The sequence below is a fragment of the Pavona decussata genome, unplaced genomic scaffold (assembly GCF_977016875.1).
Source record: "Pavona decussata unplaced genomic scaffold, jaPavDecu1.1 SCAFFOLD_38, whole genome shotgun sequence".
NCBI lineage: Eukaryota > Metazoa > Cnidaria > Anthozoa > Scleractinia > Agariciidae > Pavona > Pavona decussata.
The window spans coordinates 5,295,975-5,314,814 of NW_028145460.1; the positions used below are offsets into that span (position 1 = coordinate 5,295,975).

Below are 18,840 nucleotides of genomic sequence, written 5' to 3' on the forward strand. Positions count from 1 at the left end.
GAATATGATGATGATGAAAGTTTTAGTGTACACAGTGTTTGTCGTTTTCTGCAACGTTTAACCTTCAATTGATCTCTGAACATCGTTTAAAATGTATTTGAAATATGCTAAAAAATTCAGAGGAGCTGGGTTAGATACTGATTGATTTGTAGACTTGGTGACTATGTTAAAAAAGAAATTAATGTGAACATTCGTCTGTAGATGTGTCAGTTTTCGTAAACATTTTTCCAAAAACAATCTCCTTTGCGTCTCGTATAGCTTACCAGAGTAGATTTGCTAGATTTGCTTCGCTTTGATTTGCATAACTGATAACTCTAGCTCACCTTTCGAGTCGAAAAGATTGGCCCGTTAAGCGCGGGAAAAACGTAGAAGGTCTTGAGTTAGAACAAACGCGATGATCAATTTCCGTTGTATCACTTAGACTTCACGTGCAGTTGATGGATCTCCAACAGAAGCAGATTGATGAGCTCGCTGATTGGTTGACCGTGGCAGAGCAGAGAATCAACAGTTCAGAAGTTATCGGTTCTGACCTCGACACCGTGCGGCGCCAAGTCGAGGATCACAAGGTTCGGTTTTTTCCTTTTTTTGTATTGTCAACGGTAAAGAGTAAAAGCAGAATAGTGCAAAATAATTCTGGCCTTTGATGCTAACGCAAAAATACTCAATGTTGCTGAGAAACTGAAAACAGCGAGCGGCAAATACAGTCGAACCTGTATTAAGCGGTCACCCTCGGGGAATGGCTAAGTGACCGCTTAATACAGGTTGACCGCTTAATACAGGTTCGACTGTACAAGATAAACATGGTCACGTGGTCATTTCTGCCGTTTGCCGTGAGCATAATTCTAAATTTTTCCTTTATCAATGTTATGGATACAGTTTTTCCAGTTTCATTGATGTTGTTACGTGACACAGTTTTTTCCAATTAGTGTTTAGCAATGTTCTTGCGTGACAGTTTTCCAGTGTTCATCAATGTTCTTGCGTGACATAGTTTTTCCAGTGAGTGTTTATCAATGTTTTTGCGTGACAGTTTTTTCAAGAAGACCTGGAGAAGCAGCAGCAGCAGGTGAACTCTCTGACGCACATGGTTGTTGTGGTGGATGAGAGCTCCAATGAAAGCGCTACCGCTGACCTAGAAGAACAGCTGGCGGTTCTTGGCGAGCGTTGGTCAAATGTATGCAAGTGGACAGAACAAAGGTGAGAAACAACAATCACAACAGCCGAACAGAGAGCGAGCGCAGTCTTCACCTCCAAAAAAACAACAACAACAACAAAATAAATATTATAATGTACCTTATTCTCGCTAATATTTAATGTTGGACTTTTGTTTCTTTTTTTCAAGAGGAAATGAAGTCTTAAAATGGTCTCTATTTTTGGCGTTTTTTGTTTGTTTGTTTGTTTGTTTGTTGTTTTTTTACGTTTTTGCATTGTAATGTGAGAATAAGATCTTTGGTCCTTCCGCTCAGAGGCTAATAAGTGAGACGCGCTAGCGCGTGTGTGGAAAAGCAACCCGTGAGTGGACTGGGGGAGGTATTCAAATTTAAAATTTCCGTTTTATATCCAATTTTTGCGTATAGTGTACATTATACAGTTATTCCACGACCGCGCGTTGGATATGAGATGATAGATAGCCAACGCATCGTTGGCTTTTATTATCCCATATCCAACAAGCACGAGTGGAATAATTGTTTTATTAAAGACAACCAGAAAAAATTGCTAGATCTTGTTGATTTCGCTTTGCAAGAACAACGAGAAGACACAATTTAATGGTTGCTATTTCTCGAGCATGGTAAAATGGCTCATATACCATGGCCGCTAAGCCCATCATATTTTTGGAATTGCACTATACAATAATCCAGTTTTTTTTAATAATTGCGTATATTAAACGAATTGTAAAGAAGATAAAGCACCTCTGTCGGTGTCAACCGATGCTTGTTTGCTGAAAGGCTCCGTTATTTGTCACCGTAGGTGGAGCATGTTACAGGATGTGCTAAAGAGTTGGCAGGAGTATAGAGAAGAAGAACGAAGGCTGTCCAAATGGCTTTCAGAAAAGGAAGGACAGATTGATGATATGAAGCACATTGATTTGGGCGATATTGAGGTGGTCAGAAAGGGTCTCAAAATGTTCGTGGTAAGTATTCTTTTAGTCCGGTTTCTTTGAAGAGCTTGCCATCAATGTGACTTATTTTCTTCCTTTTGGTGACTTACCATGAAGTTGGATACAAACAAGAAAGCAAGGTTGGCATTAGACTACAAGTTGTCTTTTATTTCTGCCAAGTATAGTAAAGCGAGCGAAACGCGCAAGCCAGCACGCCCCGCGCGCATCTCCTCGCGGAATGTGATTTTCGTGCGCGCTGTCGTGTTCCGTTTACTCTGTTACCAGAGATAGGAGACTAATGGCATTCGTTTGGCGTAGTGGTGACACCGCCCTCTTCTCGCCAGTGCATCATGGGTTTGAATCCAGAAATACCTCATGTATGGCACACAGTGTATGTCAAACGAGCGGACTTCGTAATATGTGGTTACGCCTCGAAAAATAAAGGGGAAAAAAAGGAGAAGGAAAACGATGTTTCAGAAGATTTTGTATCTCTGTATTAAGTGCCGAGGGTCCATGAATTTTCTTGATTTATCTTCAGTGTTCATTTTCTATTTTTGTCACTAAAACAGTTGAATTGTCTTCGTTTTAGAACATGGAACAGGAGATGGAAGCCCAACAAGCGACGTTCGGAACGTTCAACCTCGCCGCGGAGAAGGTCGCGGAGAACTTGGACGAGAATTCACCTGGTGTGGCGGACATACAGGACAAAATGGAAGAGTTTAATGACCGCTGGAATAAAATAACGACTGAAGTGTCCACTAGAATCACCCTGGTGAGTGTTCCTGCTTAATAGCTACTTTTTATTGTTTCAACATTATCGCTACTCACAAGTTGACCAATGGTATTACGCAACCATGACGGCGACTGCAACGAGAACGTCTTAAAACAAAAGGTTTAAGTAGAACAAAACAATGGCTCCACGAGTTTATTTGTTTCCGGCGGTTCTTTGTACAACTACAACGTTACGTGACCAAATTCAAGGACGGATTTTTTGGGAACGTGATTTTTTTTTTTCTTCCCCTGTCTGGTCCGACATAGTTCGGTCCCATTTTATTCCAGGTAAAATCAGTACACACCTTGCCCTTTTTTTAATGATAAAAAGCAAAGTTCTCAGCTATGCGGCATACAGAGAAAATCACTCTTTTCAATCCGCGATTTCGTATACATGTTCTTTAAATTTACGTTAGTTTGACAGAAATAACAAAATGATCTTTAGTTTACGTCCTGTCCTGTTCAGCCCTGTTCCACAGTTTCAACTTTGCTCACTTTTCTATGGCTTTCCATTATTCTCTTTGGTCCTCTTTATCGCCTTTTTTTAAGTAGTGACCGCAAGGTAGATCGTAGAGTTTGTTCGTCTTACGAACTTGCGCAGCGAGCAAATACGGCCCTTTGTACGTGTATCTTATTGAAAGTCAGAGAAGAATCTCCTAAATTTTCAATGTTCTTTCATTGATTGTCGTTTGGTTGCTTCAATAGTTGGAAGGTTTGGAGTTAAAGCTGCAGCATTTCAATAACGACGTAACTGATAAGACCCAATGGATTACTGACACTGAGACTCTGCTCAAGTCACCCGCCTTCAACTTGGATGACGAAAGCATCTCCAGCGAAAAAGTGCAGCAACAGAACGAGCTTGTAGAGGTAACTTTGCAGTTTTTTCTTTTCGTCGGAGAGGTCAGAATTACTAGAATTACTTCAGTTTAGCCTGAAGAGGTTTTTGCGTTAACCCTTCAACCTCTCTTTTGAGTTCGTACAAGAAGCCTCAAATCGTAGCCAGGACTTTCCTGTTGTGATTGTGGTTGGCCAAACATGGCTTCTCTGCACTGAACTGGCTCAAATAATTGATTCTGAGCTAAAGTTAAGCTTCAACCCTTTTTGCCCTGCTTTTATCCCTCAGCCGTTACTTTATCATGTACAACTGGTTAGAAAGTCACTCATAGGAGTGCTATGCCTCATTCACACCAAGGCGTAAAAACGTTTAAAAGCTGTTTAGTTAAGCACAGTTTAAAATTGCTTCATTCATAAAAGCTGCTTTCGGATTTTTGTCGACTACAGATTTAGCACAAATGAAAGCACAAGTTAAAGTTTACTTGAATCCTATGTCAAAGCCATTGGTTCAGCTTTCTGTTACCAATTTTCATTTTGTTAAACGTGGTTTAATTAAACATGTTTGGTTGGTGTGAATGGGGCTCTAGTTATGTCAGCGTGAGAAGTACAGACGCAACAGTTACCATGGCACCACAGTGTACTTTACTTAACGGATAAGGGGTTAGTTCCTAAAGAAACTCTGGTGCTGCGTCGGTGAGGAGTAGAAACGAATGTTTGGTTTATCAACAGAGTTGATAAACCAAAGGTAAATTGGCCACCGTAAAGAGATTCGAGCGCTGACGTTTCGAGCCTTAACCCTTCGTAAGAACATACTTTACTTAATGTTTGGTCCCGGTTTAAAAATATTTCCAAGCATTGAGACGATGACGAGAAAACAAGTGGTTTCTCTTTTAGTTCTTATAAGGTTATTCCTCTCCTCCACAGTCTCTCGACAACGCAAGAAGACAAAGGAAACTAAGCGTGACCGCCGTACAGAAGAAAGGCGAAGAGTTAATTGAGCACTGCCGTAACCAAGGCAACATACCCGTGTCTCTTGAACAGTCGCTTAGCAACTTCACAGACCGGTGGAACTCCGTCGGCGCTTTAATTGACGACCGCAGACATAAAGCACAGCTGGCGCGTCGCCGTCGTGACGTGCAGGACTTGATGTCTACTTTGGAAGCTGTATTGAAAGACGTGGAGCGAGTAGTCAACAAGTTTACTCCAGATGTGCCTGAAAACGATTATGAAATGAAATCGCAGCTGGAGCTGTGTAAGGTGAGTCTGTTACCCCATTTATTGTGTGACTTTCGGTCACGCAATGGCAGCACCTTAGTTAGTTAACAGCTGTGTTTTTCAAGTTATTTCATTTAGGTTTTTTGGACTTCAGTAGGTACTTGACTTAACTTGACTTGATTGGCTGGCTGAAGGGGGTCTCTAACATGATTTCCGTAATTTTATAACACCACCTGGATGGTCAGCTTTCTGAGATAAGCTTTCTGGGATAAGCTTAGTAGCCTCGCCAGTTGGGCAGTACCTCAACCAAGAGGCAAAACAAGTGAACGTAACACGAAGGAAACTTATATGGCACGTGAAAATTCATTACGCTTTAGAATGTTTCATCATAAAACTCAAAGAAAAAATTGCGAATCTGTTTATTAACAAGCCATTTCACCGCAGGTAAAACTTGATGAGTTGGTAACCAATGAGGTTTCCCTGATTAAAGTCCGAGAACTTTCACGAAATCTGAGCAAGGAAGACAGGCACACCCCTCACCTCCAGGCAGGGGTAAAGCGCATCGACGACCGCTGGTCAAAAGTTCTGGCGAGTCTGGAAGACAGGCAAAAGCAGCTGACGGCCGCACTGGAGTCTGGGCCGCCAAAACAGTTCCTTAGTACCATGGATGCGGTTCTGCTGAAGATTAAAAACATGGAGTCCCAACTAGGCTCGGAGTTTCTCATTTCTGATACAGCGTCGCTTGAAGACCAGTTACAGAAATACAAGGTTAGTGTCGGAGTATAAACACTGTTGAATTTTATCCACAGGTTAAAATTTTAGAAGTACCTGTACAACAAAATGAACAGCACCACAGGAAAGTTCTGCTCGCTAATTTTCATTTGAATGATCACGCTTTAGGATTTCTCCACGGCTACGAAAGCTAGAACCACTTTGGTTAGCATAATAAATGACAGCACAGGAAAGTATTGCTCAGTAGTTTCTTTGAATGGCCAACCAATCATAGAGCTTTGTAAAGCAATACCAAAGCAAACGCGAAATTACTTTGGCATTCAATTGAAAACCACTCTATGAGCAAGTGTTTGTTTTTTCCCTCTTAATTAGCAACTGCAAGCCAGCATGGCGGAACAGCAAAGGAATATGGACTATCTTAACAGCACTGGGGACAAGTTTGTTAAATCTCTTCCACGACAGAAGTCGGAACAACTCAGATCCAAGCTGGCGGACCTGAATGATAAATGGCGAGACATAAACCTTCACGCAGAAAAACGACAGAATCAAGTAAGTAAAAATATCCCTGCTCGTTATGCAATGGACGTTGTCAAACCACCATCCGTTTCAAAAATGGAGCGCAGAAGTTGCATGTTTTTCCTGTTGAGTTTCGTTCAGTTTCGCTTTTCGTGTGACACGGTTTAAGCGCAAAATGATTCAGATATTTTTTACGTTACCTCCAACTTTTCTGGAGAAGTTCATGTTTTTTGTAAAGGTGACAACAGAAGTCGTGCTATTTTATCGTTTTATTTTTAAATTTTAGTGTTAGTAGTTTATTTGTTCCTGTCATTGTGGACGCTGAGTTGACGTCTTATGAAAAATACAAGGGAATGCAACTGGTTAAGGAAATAATCTTGAAGAAGTTGATCGTTATTCACTCTCCAAATTTATGAGGAGATCCGAGAGTTGTTCGAAGGTTATTTGGTGAAGTTCACTGACTTTCGTTGCAATAAGTATTCTTGAGGAAATTCTGACATCTTTGTGGATGTTGATTTGCCAGGTAACCGAGGAGATTGGAGGTTTGTTTTGAGCTTGAAGAAGTTTTGATAATGGCGGCCGAAAATTCAAATAAGTTCAAATTAAAAACGTATACCAGCACTAGAAGGAGCATTTTTACTTTAATAACCCTGCAAAGTTTCAGCATAACAGGTGTAATATCAGCTTAGGAAATGTAAGTTGAAAAATGAAAAATTTACAGATGTTCGTATGACTGGGGGTAAGACGTATACCCCAGTCATACAAACGTCTGTAAATTTGTCAAATTTCATCGTAAGCTGATATAACCCCTAATTTGTTGAAACTTTGCAAGGTTACTAAAGTAAAGGTGCTCTGTCCAGTGCTTTCCAGTGTTTTCATTCAGTTCAATTTTAACTCATTCAAATCTGTTGCCGCCATTTTGGAGAAGGGTGTATTCAGTAATCTCCAGGAAATTGTGAGAAGTATCCTGTCAACGTTGATTCGTCAGTTAACCGAGAAGAATGGAGGTTACCCGAAGCTTGACGGAATTTTGCCGAGATTCGGCAATCCTCCGCATACGCACTTCGGTAATCTTCATCATATTGTAAGAAGTTAATGCTTGACTGCCGTTCATTATCGTCAGGTTGGAAAGGCTGTCAATCAGACTCGCCAGTTTACTGAGGAGATTCGAGGCTTGTTTAAATGGATGACAGAAGCCAACGACTTCCTCAAAGATCAAGAGCCAGCGGCCGGAGACCAAGAGACGCTGGAAGCTCAGTTAGACCAGAGCGAGGTCAGTTGGTTCGCCTACCTGATGCCTCACAGGACTACCGTTCCTAAGAGTTATCAACATCTAATTTCTCACAATATGCATACGTTGTCGACCAGTCAGGTAACACGTGGGAAGCGGATGGTGTTTTCGTGGCGCCACTTTCGTCTTCCCCGCGAAATCACATCTTAGCCGTTTTACGCGAGAAAACATTTGCGTATAACTAAAAATGTAGCATCATTATACTTGTTTTCGCCGTTCTTTACGCATAATTTGTGTCATGTAAATCAAAGTCTTGAACAGTTTGAAAACATCGAAGTTTTGTGCAATTTTCGCATGACGTAAGCTTAAAGTTATACGTGATATTTGAAAGAAAGTTTGCATTTGGTGAATCATCTCTTTAGCCAAGCTCACACAAAAACAATAGTTGGACCAGAGAATATATCGGAGTCGATCAGAGAGTACTGAGATAGTGTCCAAAGCTTCAACCTTAATAGGCAGTAATGAGAATTCGAGCAGACTCGAATATTATTACAGCGCAAAATTTCAATCAGACAATCAACTACCAACAACTCCCATTCTTGTTTCATTGGGGCTGTCTGGATGTCAGTACAATTCCACGCCACTGAAATATCATTCAGTTCTCACATCAGCATTTGCTCGGTTTGTTCTAAAATAATTTTAGAGAAATTCCACAGCCCGCATCTTGGTAGCCAAAGGCATGACTTGCGCGCTGATGTAATTTCGCGATGGAACGTAGAGGCGTCACGTTAAGCTGTTTGTTTCCTCATCTCTGTAACAACTGTCATACATGTAATGCTAATTTTATTTTCATATTTACTCATTTGCTCAACATATAACATTGCTCCCATCCAGCAGAATTCTCCTCATAACGCAAATGTTTAGCATGCAGAAATTTACAGCGCAAATAACTCGTAATACGTTAATTCAACCGCCAATTAACAGCTTTATCATTGCTACCATTAACGGCGCCCCGGCTTCATACTTTGTACTTGCACATTGTTCCATCGTTCGTTTCCGACAAAAAACAATTAATTTTAGTCCAGCCACGTCTAGGTTCACTCATACATATTTTCCTTCATAATTAGTTGGAAACGGGTGTGTTTACAAAGTTGTTTCCAAACGTGTTTTGTGTTCATACGTAAACATTGTATTTGATTTTATTGTCCAGACTTAACCCCTTAAGCCTAAATTTCTCCTGGTAATATCAATGCTTATTTAACCCCTGAGATCAGGAGAATAAAGAATATGGTCACCCAAGGTGAATATTGATATCTTCTCCCAGTACCTTTATAAAAAAAAGTATGGGGACAAGATAGGAGAATTTGTTCTTTGATATTAGCGATTAAAAGGTTGATCAACGAAAACGCCATTTTGTTATTTTGAGTCATAGTTCTCGAAAGGCTCTGTTTTCGATGATTTTTTATCGTTAGTTGTAAAAGGAGGACAAAACTAGTTCGAAAGTTTTTTGCCATTCACACGTTGACAGTAAATTTCCGTTTTTGAAAGCATCTGCTTCGAGCAGAAAAATTCTTGCGCCAGCGCCAATCCTCCGTTTTGCTCCATTTTCTATAGTCTAGCTCTCTGCTATACTTTTTTAACAATGTTCTCAGGCGTTACAAGGAGATGTCACCAAGCTGCAACGCAAACTGGACTCGTTGAACGAAACCGGTGCTTATATGATCAGCAAAGCCACACCAGCGTTCGCGGACAAACTGAGAAAGGAACTGGAAGACTTGAACAGTCGCTGGGACGAGCTCGTCCGCGTGGCGCTCCGAGTAAAGGATAACTTGGTGGCGTCACTTGAGAAATACCAAAAGTTGACTCACGACATGAAGGAGATAGGCCATTGGATCATGCAGGTGGAGCGGTCTATTGCTGATGACGAGGGCGACATTACGAATGGAGAAATCACCCAAGAAAGGGTGGATCATTACAAGGTAAAGTTGCGTGACTTGTTCGCATGGCGTGACATGTCCGTATGACGTGACTTGCTGACATGCTGACATGACGTCGCATACTCCATATAATGACGTTTTCTATAAAAAAAGTACTTGAAAATACAGTAATACTTTGTGAACAAACGTAAGGAGCTGAAGGCGCAAGGGTTATTGAAATGTTGTGTAACAATTTCCCTGTTTGACATTCTGAAGTCATTACCCGGCGTAAAGACTAGCGACTATTAAAACAGTTCTGCTTTGTCGACCAACGTTGTCCCGAAGGGAAAATTGTGTGATGCGTTAATATGATGTGACATTTTAGCACTGTATGGTATGCTGAGATTTTGTGACATATGCCGTGACGTGACAGTCTTTAAAGTGACTGCTTTGGAGTTGTGTGGGCGCTTGGTACCGTGGTTGGTGCTGGTGCGTCCGATTGAGATCTGGAAATTTACTTCAATAACGGTAGACTTTTTCTTAATTTCTCGAGCTCAACTTTTGAGGACTCTTTTTCTGTAGGAGCTCCAACAGGATATCTCAAAACGGGCCCCGGTCGTGGTGCGAATCAACACAACAGCCAATCAAATGATCGAAAACACAAAGCAGGGGAGTCCAGCAGTCCTGCAGGAGAATTTGAAAAAGATGAACGCGGATTGGAACAGGCTCAAAACCAAGATTGCACAGCGGCAACACGAGTTTAAGCAGACGCAGTTGGAGCTGGAGCAGTTTAACGTGTTGATTGAGCGCGATTACAAGCTGATGGGAGAGCTGGATCGAGTGGTGGAGAAGAGCTATCATGTGCTTGAAGGAAGTGAATCTGAACTGGAGGATGCTTTGAGGGTATGGACAGTTTGTAGAGGGTCTAAGTTGGAAAGGGGAGAGGGTGATGAATTTTCAGTTGTCTATCAAATGTTTAGTCATTGATTCCTCAGCTGTCATTTACTGCGCCGTTCAATAACACGTGAACTCTGAGATGAACAAATGAACCAATGGTTGGTTTTACGTAGCAATTTGTTATCTTAGTACATGTCGTAGACTTCGTATAATAGAACAACCTTTCGAAAGCATAATAAACTTCACCATAGGAAAGTACTGTTCACCTTCAATAGCTTGCATTTGAATGGTCACACTTTAGGTTTTCACGCCGCACGCCAACTTTTGCAACGTAATTATAGTACCACAGGAAAGTGCAGTTAGTTCAATGGTTTAAATTTGAATGACACGAATTTCATACTTTAGGATTCACGTAGACAACCAAAAGTTATTACTTCCTTGGACGACATAATAAACAATACCACAGCACGCATGTTCAAAAGTTTACTGTTATAGCATTTAATCCAATCTCGAAATTTAAAACCACGTTGTGCGGAGAGAAAGGGTTTTTGACTCTCCCTTGGAATCGTGACGTATGCGCTTAACATGGTTCCGTCACGCAAGTTTATGATTGTAACGCAAAGCTTTTGAATCCTTAGAACCTAAACCGTCACGCGGCGACCATCAAAGAGAGCGGTACAGGCTCGGTCCCAGATCTCGCCAGGCAGCTCACAAGCAAGAGAATCGCGGTGACCATTGTCAGGAAACAGATGGATTTGTATGAGGTGATTGTTGTTAAAGTTCTATTCCATGGGCGATATAAAAGTTTCACCGCAGCACCATGTTTTCTTTCTTTATATAAAGAAAAACACTGTGGAATAGAGAAACCCGCGAAAGTGGCGTTGTATTGACGCGATCTCGTACCCAGATTCTCTGGCTCTTTGGCCATTGGTTGGTCGCCGGGAAGACTCTGGGGATCTGGAAATTTATACCGCAGGATTTTTGCGGTAAAACAATGCAAACTGTTACGGAACAGCCAATCGAAAAATTTAAATTTTCTCGAATTCTCTAGAGTCTCTCTTGGCGCCTACCCGCTGACCAAAAAGCCTGAGGACTCTGGGTACGAGTTTGGTATTGACGTCACAGGTCCACTATCCCCAGTCTCCCGTCTTGCGCGGTTTTGTACCCAACCGGAAGTGAAATTACACATATTTGTCTGCCTCAAACGAGGGGAAGAAAAATTGATGGGGAATTTTTTTTTCGATTTTCATACGAGAACAACATGGAGATTCGATCAAGCAAATAAAAAAATCTGTCATATATATTTAAAAAAACATACTTATGGGACCTCTCGGAACCCCGTTAATACGACCACCTTCGAGCCCTGAGAGTGTGGTCGTAATAACGGGGTAGTTGGATTAACGAGGTTGTAAAACTAAGCAAATGACTGGACTTTCAATTCGTTCGGGGCACAAATCAGTTGTGGTAATAACAGGTGGTCGTATTAACGAGGTGGTCTTAATGCGGGGTTTTACTGTAGATGTATTTTCTTTGCAAAAATGAATCAAACGGGCAGCAAATATGGAGAATGCATACCATCATTGGCCATCATCGAGGACTCGAGTGGAATAAAAATGACGTGGGGTGAGGCATAAGGTCTTGGAAAGAAGTGTGGAAGAAATGTGTCGCTGTCCTATGTACCTACGAGGAGGGTTTGTGTAGCAAACGTGTTCTGCAATGAAGTTACGGTAGACCCAGACGAATAGTTGCTATTTGAATGGTTGCTATTATAACAATGGTCAACCAGGTATCCACGCGGCAACCTTGTAATACTATAGTCATTGCATATTTACTGACGGTTTTACCGTCTTGAAATAAATAAGGTTTGTATGCTATTCGTTATAAACGTCTTTGATCGTTGATTCACAGGAACGTTTGGCTGACGTTCGTGGGAAGGTTGATAAAACGCGGCAGGTTCTTGAAGGAGAAATTCAGCGGCGACTACAGCTGAAGAAAGACTTGGAAACGATTCGAATGTGGGTGGTGAAGATTGAAGTGGTCATCACCTCTAAACTGAGCAAGCACGAGGAGATAGATGAAAGAGAAATTAAGGTACACCAATAATATGCAAACAGGTAGACAGACGGACAAACAGATAGACTCAGTGAGACAGACAGGTACACAGACAGATAGAGCGAACGAGGGACGTCTTCCTAGCCCATGATTTCTTTTTCACTTTCTTGTTGAGAAAACGAGGCAACGTCGCAGAAAAACAATAGAAACTCAGAATTCACGCAAAAACGTTTCCTCCACTGTCTTGAAAGTTCGCGCCTTGATTACGTTTGTCTTTCGCCGGGATAGAAAATGAAAAACAAAAAAACCCCAGAAACTTCGCAGTTGAAGAAGAAAAGTAAAGAAGCAAAGCCCCAACACTAGCAAGATAGCAGTGCTAATCCTGGTCACCTACATTGACAATGGAACAGTATTTTTAAGCCTTGTTCTTTGAGAAAGATGTACTTGCATTTGAACAATCAGTGACACAGGCATACTCGGGGGAAAAGTCAGAGTTTTCTCAACGAGAGACGAACCTATCGGCAGGTTATAGGTTCGACCCCTGTTAGGAGAACTCGGATTTTTTTTGCTTGCTTTTCGAGTTTACCTGTTTCACTGACTGAGAAAAGAAAACGCCTTTGTTATTAATAACCAGATTGAAGAATTACCTTGGCATTTGCTGCTAAATGTACACCTACAACGAAGTTGTTGATACGCCGTTTTTTGTTAATGTCCCTTCTAATAGGCTCTAGAAGAAGAATTTTCCATGAATGAGTCGCTGATGAACTCAGTAGAATCCACTTGCCACGAACTGAGTGAAACTCCAAAGGGTTCCGCCTACCTCAAGATGAAGAAAGAACTCGAGCAACTACGAACCAAATGGGTGACAATTCACACCAAGTTTGTAGAGCTCAAAGAACAGCCGGGCAAGAAACTAGAAGTCGAATTTGACACTCTTCACGGACAGACGTTAACAGACTTGGACAAAGTCCATCGCGGTGTTAAGAAACTGAAATTAGAGGCTTCAGAACCGAAGAATATCAAGAATCTGTTGGATAAATGTGCGGTATGTATTTGGCTTAACTAGCTGTGGTTTGAAACAAGTTCATGATGCAGAATGAGCTGTCACGATCAGGCGATATTTATCATTATCTTTTTTCCGGTGCTTATTCTAAACATTGGTTTGTGAGGGACAATAAGCCCCCCTTCGGAGATTTTGGGGGGCGTTTTTTCAAGGAAAGAGACCTAAGATGTATCGATAATTAGGCCCTTCGGCGATTTTATAGAGCCTTTTTTCATGGAAAGGATTCAAAGATGTTTCGATAATTAGGCCCCCTTCTGATATTTTAAAGGGCCTTTTTTAACGGAAAAAACCCAAAATGTTTCGATTTTTAGGCCCCCTTCGGATATTTTAGAGGGACCTTTTTTCACGGAAAGGGACCTAAGATAAATCGATAATTATGCGCCCTTCAGACATTTTAGAGGGCCTTTTTTCACGGAAAGGGACCTAAGATATTTCGATAATTAGGCGCCCTTCGGACATTTTAGAGGGACTTTCTTCAAGTACAGGAGCCCAAGATGTTTCGATAATTAGGCCCCCGTCGGCTTCGGAGATTTCAGAGGGCCTTTCCTCACAAAAAGGGCCCCAAGATATTTCAGTTATTTTAGCGGAAAATTGGTGGCATAAAATCAATATTTTGGCATGCGTTCGGAAATTTTTTTATAAGTTGCTTTGATAGTGGATTAAATTTGTAGTGTAGTGTTACAGGTGTGCAGTGCAGAACGATTTTAAAATAATACAACCATGTTCGCTAAAAGCTTTCTTTTTTCAATTCTCTTTGTAATAGGTACATAGCGGCTTTCTCGTTGAATTTTGGACGCCACATTTGACGTACTTCAGCAAATTTTATTGCGGCAATATATTTTTATTTGCGGTTAATCTCGCAATGCCGCCTCTACAATAAACCGTGTTTTCTCATTTTGATTTTCAATCATTTATAATTTAAAGCGTTTTTCGACTAATCTTTGTCGTGCGGTAAGACACTGTAACCGCGGATTATTTTTTCTTTCATAATCTCAGGCATTTATCTTACGACTCTGTAAAACGCATTATCATTTAAATTTATTCTCTTCTATCAGAACCAGAACCAGTTAAGATCGAAATTTCATATCAGAGTTTTTAGTGAGGAATTTTTGGAAAGATTATGAACTTGAAGATGTAATAACTTTTTTTTATCAGTTTTTACATTGTATTTCAGTTTTTCAACAGGAAATGTATAGAGTAGCATTACGAATTTTAAAACAGCGTATGGAATAAGTGAATGATCATCGCAGTTTTATACGCAAGTTAACTGAGCAGTTGCGAGAAAAAAAACTTGAAATCCTGAAAAAATTTTGAATGTCGCAGTTAAGTTTGCTTTCTCACTGTCATTCGAGAGTTTGAAGCTGAGATTTTGCATCTGTTAGAAGGATAATAATTGTTTTCATTGTGTCAGATAAAACGTTAAATCAATGGGCCGGAGGATTCATTATTTAGTTTCATGTTGGTTGTGAAACTTATTGAATCCCCAAAAACTCACCACCAAGATTTAGAGATAAATTGTGGGTCTTTTGTCATAACCCTGAATAGTAACATATCCTGGTCTTGTCCGGAAAAGAACTTGCTTATAATGTTTTTGCTTTAGTTTATAAACAAGGCATTATTGTTTAGAATTGTTTTGTCCAGTTGTTTTTCCACCGTAAGATCTTCATTCGACTGCGTTCGTAAACTCTATCCCTTTTGTCTAAGGCGCCAAACCGCAATAAAATGCGAACAGCTTCATTGGAAAATTTTATTATCCCAGTGTAATTGACCCCTCCTTCAATCCCCAGAATTTCAATAAAGAGTTTTAAGTATTTAGGAACAAATTCGCCGGATAATGCAACAATCTATTTCAAGAAACCTCATATGGCGATTGTTTTGAGGAATCTACGTTCACCGAAAAATAGAGTTCGCAGATTTCTATCGAGATTGGTATCTCGCTTTCTTTTGCTGGATAATGTTTTCAAACTTTCGGGATAAATTGCGATCGGTTGCTGAGGTAAATCTTTCCTTTATGTACTCTCTACTTTTGAATTCTTTCCTCCATGTAGTTCCTCTACTGTTAATTATCTTGCACAAACGTTAGCTCATCGCTAAGTAAGAGAATTGCTGTTTTCAAAAATCGCCTTTGATTTATGGTTTGGTTCCAAAGTGTTTTTAACATGGTAATTGCATAGCGGTTAGAGTTCTAAGCTGCAGTGTTTGTAATCCAACAACAACGGAAATTCTGGGAACATGGCATGTAGCTCGGCAAAGAGATCTCTAATTCACCATAGCACTTTTTTGCTTGAAAAAAATTCGGCAAAAAAATATTGGGAAATATATCTAATTTACCATAGTAGTTATTCGCTTGAGTTTCAGTCCTGGCTCCTAATTAAGTCTTCAAACTAATAATATCAACTTTAAGTCGGGGTTCTTCCCTTAAACGTAAGAGTATTTTTTTTTAAATGTGCTATCATGTACTTTGAGCGGGCGAGAACATTAAATTCAATAATCGTCTGGTTCAAAACGTTTTCACTTGGGATAGTCTTCAAAGCGATTAACTCATGTTCTTACCGTAAAATGTCTATAAAAATTTCACTTCTCTTATTAAACGGTCGCCTGTATGAGCCACCGAAACTAGTCTCCATCCACGTGGTTCGTTTATGCCTTCGTTTTTACGTGTACATAAGACAATCAACTGTTATGCCGGCAACCATATAAAGCGCGTGTTGTTAGATTACAGTTTTATCATATTTTTCCCAAACATTTTAGCTATATCAACCTTCAACGCTACTTTCTTTTTGCTCTAGTCGTACAAAGATGAGCTGTCCACCATCAAACAAGACTTGGAGCAAGTCCGGAAGCTTGGTTACCAGATCATCGAGAGAGTGCCCGAGGAGAAGAGGACTGGGGTCGAGAAACGTGTGGAGGAAGTGGTTCATGAACACAGAGAGCTGGAGAAGAAACTACGAACCAAGGAGGAGGTTTGTGGCTATTTTTCCCTTCACCGCGTTAGATTGTCAAATTTAACAAGTTTTATAACATTAAACAATTGAAAAACGAACATCGCACATGAATGTTCTGCTCAAAAGCTTTTATTTGAATGGTCACACTTTAGGATTTCATCCAGAGTCAAAAGTTAGAACCACCTTGTACAGCATAATAAACAGCACCACAGGAAAGTACTGCTCAGTAGTTTTCATTTGAATGGTCACACTTTAGGATTTCACCCACAGACTCAAAAGCTAGAACCATCAGCCTGTACGGCGTAATAAGGTTTTAAGGTTTGTATCTCGAAGAAATATGATACGGTTATTGAAAGCATACAAAAATCCAATGGCCAGACAGCTAAGCTTGATAAGAATAACCTAACAAACAGTAATAAACAGCACTATAAGGAAGTACTGCTCACTAGCTTTCATTTAAATGTCACACTTTAGAATTTCACGTACAAGCTTGAAAATTAGAACCACCTAGTACAGCATAATAAACAAAACCACAGGAATGTACGAATGGTCACACTTGATGATTTCATCCACAGACTCAAAAGTCAGAGCCATCTTGTACGGCATAGTAAACAGCGCCACAGGAAAGAACTGCTCAGTACTTTTATTTGAATGGTTTCGCTTCATGATTTCGTCCACAGGCTCAAATCACTACTCAATTACTTTCATTTGAATGATTAGATCCACAGACTCAAAACTTAGAATCATCTTCTACAGCACGGTAAACAGCACCACAGGAAAGTCGGTTCCGCTCAATGGCTTTTATTTGAATGGTCACACTTTGAGATTTCATCCACAGACTTGAAAGGTTAAATCATCTTGTGCAGCATTTTGATCAGTATCACAGCAAAGTACAGCTCAATAGCTTCTTTTGAGTGGTCAGACTTAACGATTGCATTTACAGACTCAAATATCAGCACCACAGGAAAGTAGTGCACAATAGCTTTTATTTGAATAGCCACACTCACAACATGACCAAAAATAATAAGCAACACCACAGGAAACTGCTTTTCGAAAGACCACACTTAAAGATTTCATTCACGGACTTTAAAAGTTAAAGTTAAAACCGCATTACACTACTCAAGATTTGGCAGTAGGAGGGGAAAAAATCTCCCAGCGGAATCCTAAAGCGTTATGCCATTCAATCAAAAGCACTTTAGTACGATTTCTTTAAGTTCAGTTTGGCTGATCTGACGTATGAAAATAATATCGAGCTTGTTCTTCAGGGAGGTCATTGCCTTTCCAGCATTACCGCTAATTCAATCCGACTCATTCTTGTCCGCTGGCTGTGTGGTATTTCTTTGGCGTAACGCTGTTGTTCCAATATTTCAGACGTTTCATTCCTGACCTTTGAAGTACTGTGATTGTAGCCCCACGCCACGATGGAAGAGTATAGACTTAATCACGGTAATTTGAAATTTTGATGCAGGCTAAGGTAGGAAAAGCCATTGACGCAGCTGGAAAGAACACCTTAAAATTCGTAAAATGGCGTACTATGAGAGTCTTATCTTTTAAAATAAGGAAGATACAGTTACTTAAATTTAGGAAATTTTATAAACGTTTGTATGGAGACGGGCAGACATTGCCCGTTACCATACTCAAAATTCTCCGACTATATCTTCGCTATTTTAAAAGATAGGACTTTCAAACTAAGCCATTGTACTAATTTTAAATTCCTCTTTCCATAAGTGTCAATGGATTGACCTGCATCAAAATTTCAAATTACCGTTATAAAGGAGAACTGTCAGTTATGACGTGGAGATTAGATCCAATCCGATTGAGGTTGTTGTCTGTACAATTTCTGAGTTACAATATCCTCCACGATTAAGGCCTACAAGCTATCGCCTATACTGTACGTTGTAAGGTTCAAGTCATCACGTTTTTGTTTCATTTCCGATGCCTCAAAGCTGCGAGGATCTTTCTCTCATAAATCTTCCATCCTCGTGTCACGTATTTGATTATTCACAATCACTCATTCGGCATCGGCAGTTGCATACAACAAACCCACAAAATTAATGACGAGCTCCCAGTTAGCTTGATAGCTCAGTTGGTTTTAGCACTGAACCGGCATCGCAGAGGTCATGGGTTCGAATCGCGTTCAAGCCTGATTATCTACAACAAACGTTGGCTATCATTCAATGTGTTCAGTTTCAGTACACGAACTTCAAAATGACCAACTTTGAGTTTACTTGAGAACTCAGTTGTTTAAGAGCATCCCGCTGCTATCACGTGATCATGGCTCAGTTCGAGCCCAGTTCTTCTCTTTCTTCGTAGGCCATTTGCACTCCTTAGGGGAGCAAAGGAAGTCCATCGTGGATGCCCAACTCCGCATGGAGTTTAACTTTGCACCCCAGACCAGTCTAGTCTAGTGTGAAGTGTTTGTTTCTTTTGTTGTTGTTTTTCTTCTTTTCTCTCTTTCTTTCTTTTCTGTTTTTTTTGTTAACTCACTGTTGATGCTACTAAATACTTGATCCCCGCAGTTGACATAAGTAATCATTTCAAAGCGGTCTTAATCCCCAAGTAAAAATAATAAT

The 18,840-nt window shown here is 40.4% G+C and overlaps 1 protein-coding gene across 5 annotated transcripts in view; it reads left to right on the top strand.

Annotated features, from left to right (window-relative positions):
• The window catches only part of LOC146483787 (dystrophin-like), an 86,912-nt gene that overhangs the window by 16,297 nt on the left and 51,775 nt on the right, over positions 1–18,840 (top strand). For 4 of the 5 annotated variants that reach the window (XM_085105927.1, XM_085105929.1, XM_085105926.1 and 1 more), the window contains exons 13-27: positions 422–566; positions 1,028–1,194; positions 1,966–2,128; positions 2,685–2,867; positions 3,572–3,733; positions 4,625–4,957; positions 5,360–5,683; positions 6,020–6,196; positions 7,287–7,535; positions 9,047–9,373; positions 9,893–10,213; positions 10,846–10,971; positions 12,116–12,298; positions 12,984–13,304; positions 16,112–16,285. In XM_085105927.1, coding sequence (XP_084962053.1) covers positions 422–566; positions 1,028–1,194; positions 1,966–2,128; positions 2,685–2,867; positions 3,572–3,733; positions 4,625–4,957; positions 5,360–5,683; positions 6,020–6,196; positions 7,287–7,535; positions 9,047–9,373; positions 9,893–10,213; positions 10,846–10,971; positions 12,116–12,298; positions 12,984–13,304; positions 16,112–16,285 — 3,355 coding nt within the window. The remainder of the gene's footprint in view (positions 1–421; positions 567–1,027; positions 1,195–1,965; positions 2,129–2,684; positions 2,868–3,571; positions 3,734–4,624; positions 4,958–5,359; positions 5,684–6,019; positions 6,197–7,286; positions 7,536–9,046; positions 9,374–9,892; positions 10,214–10,845; positions 10,972–12,115; positions 12,299–12,983; positions 13,305–16,111; positions 16,286–18,840) is intronic. The other variant, XM_085105930.1, reaches the window with a different exon arrangement.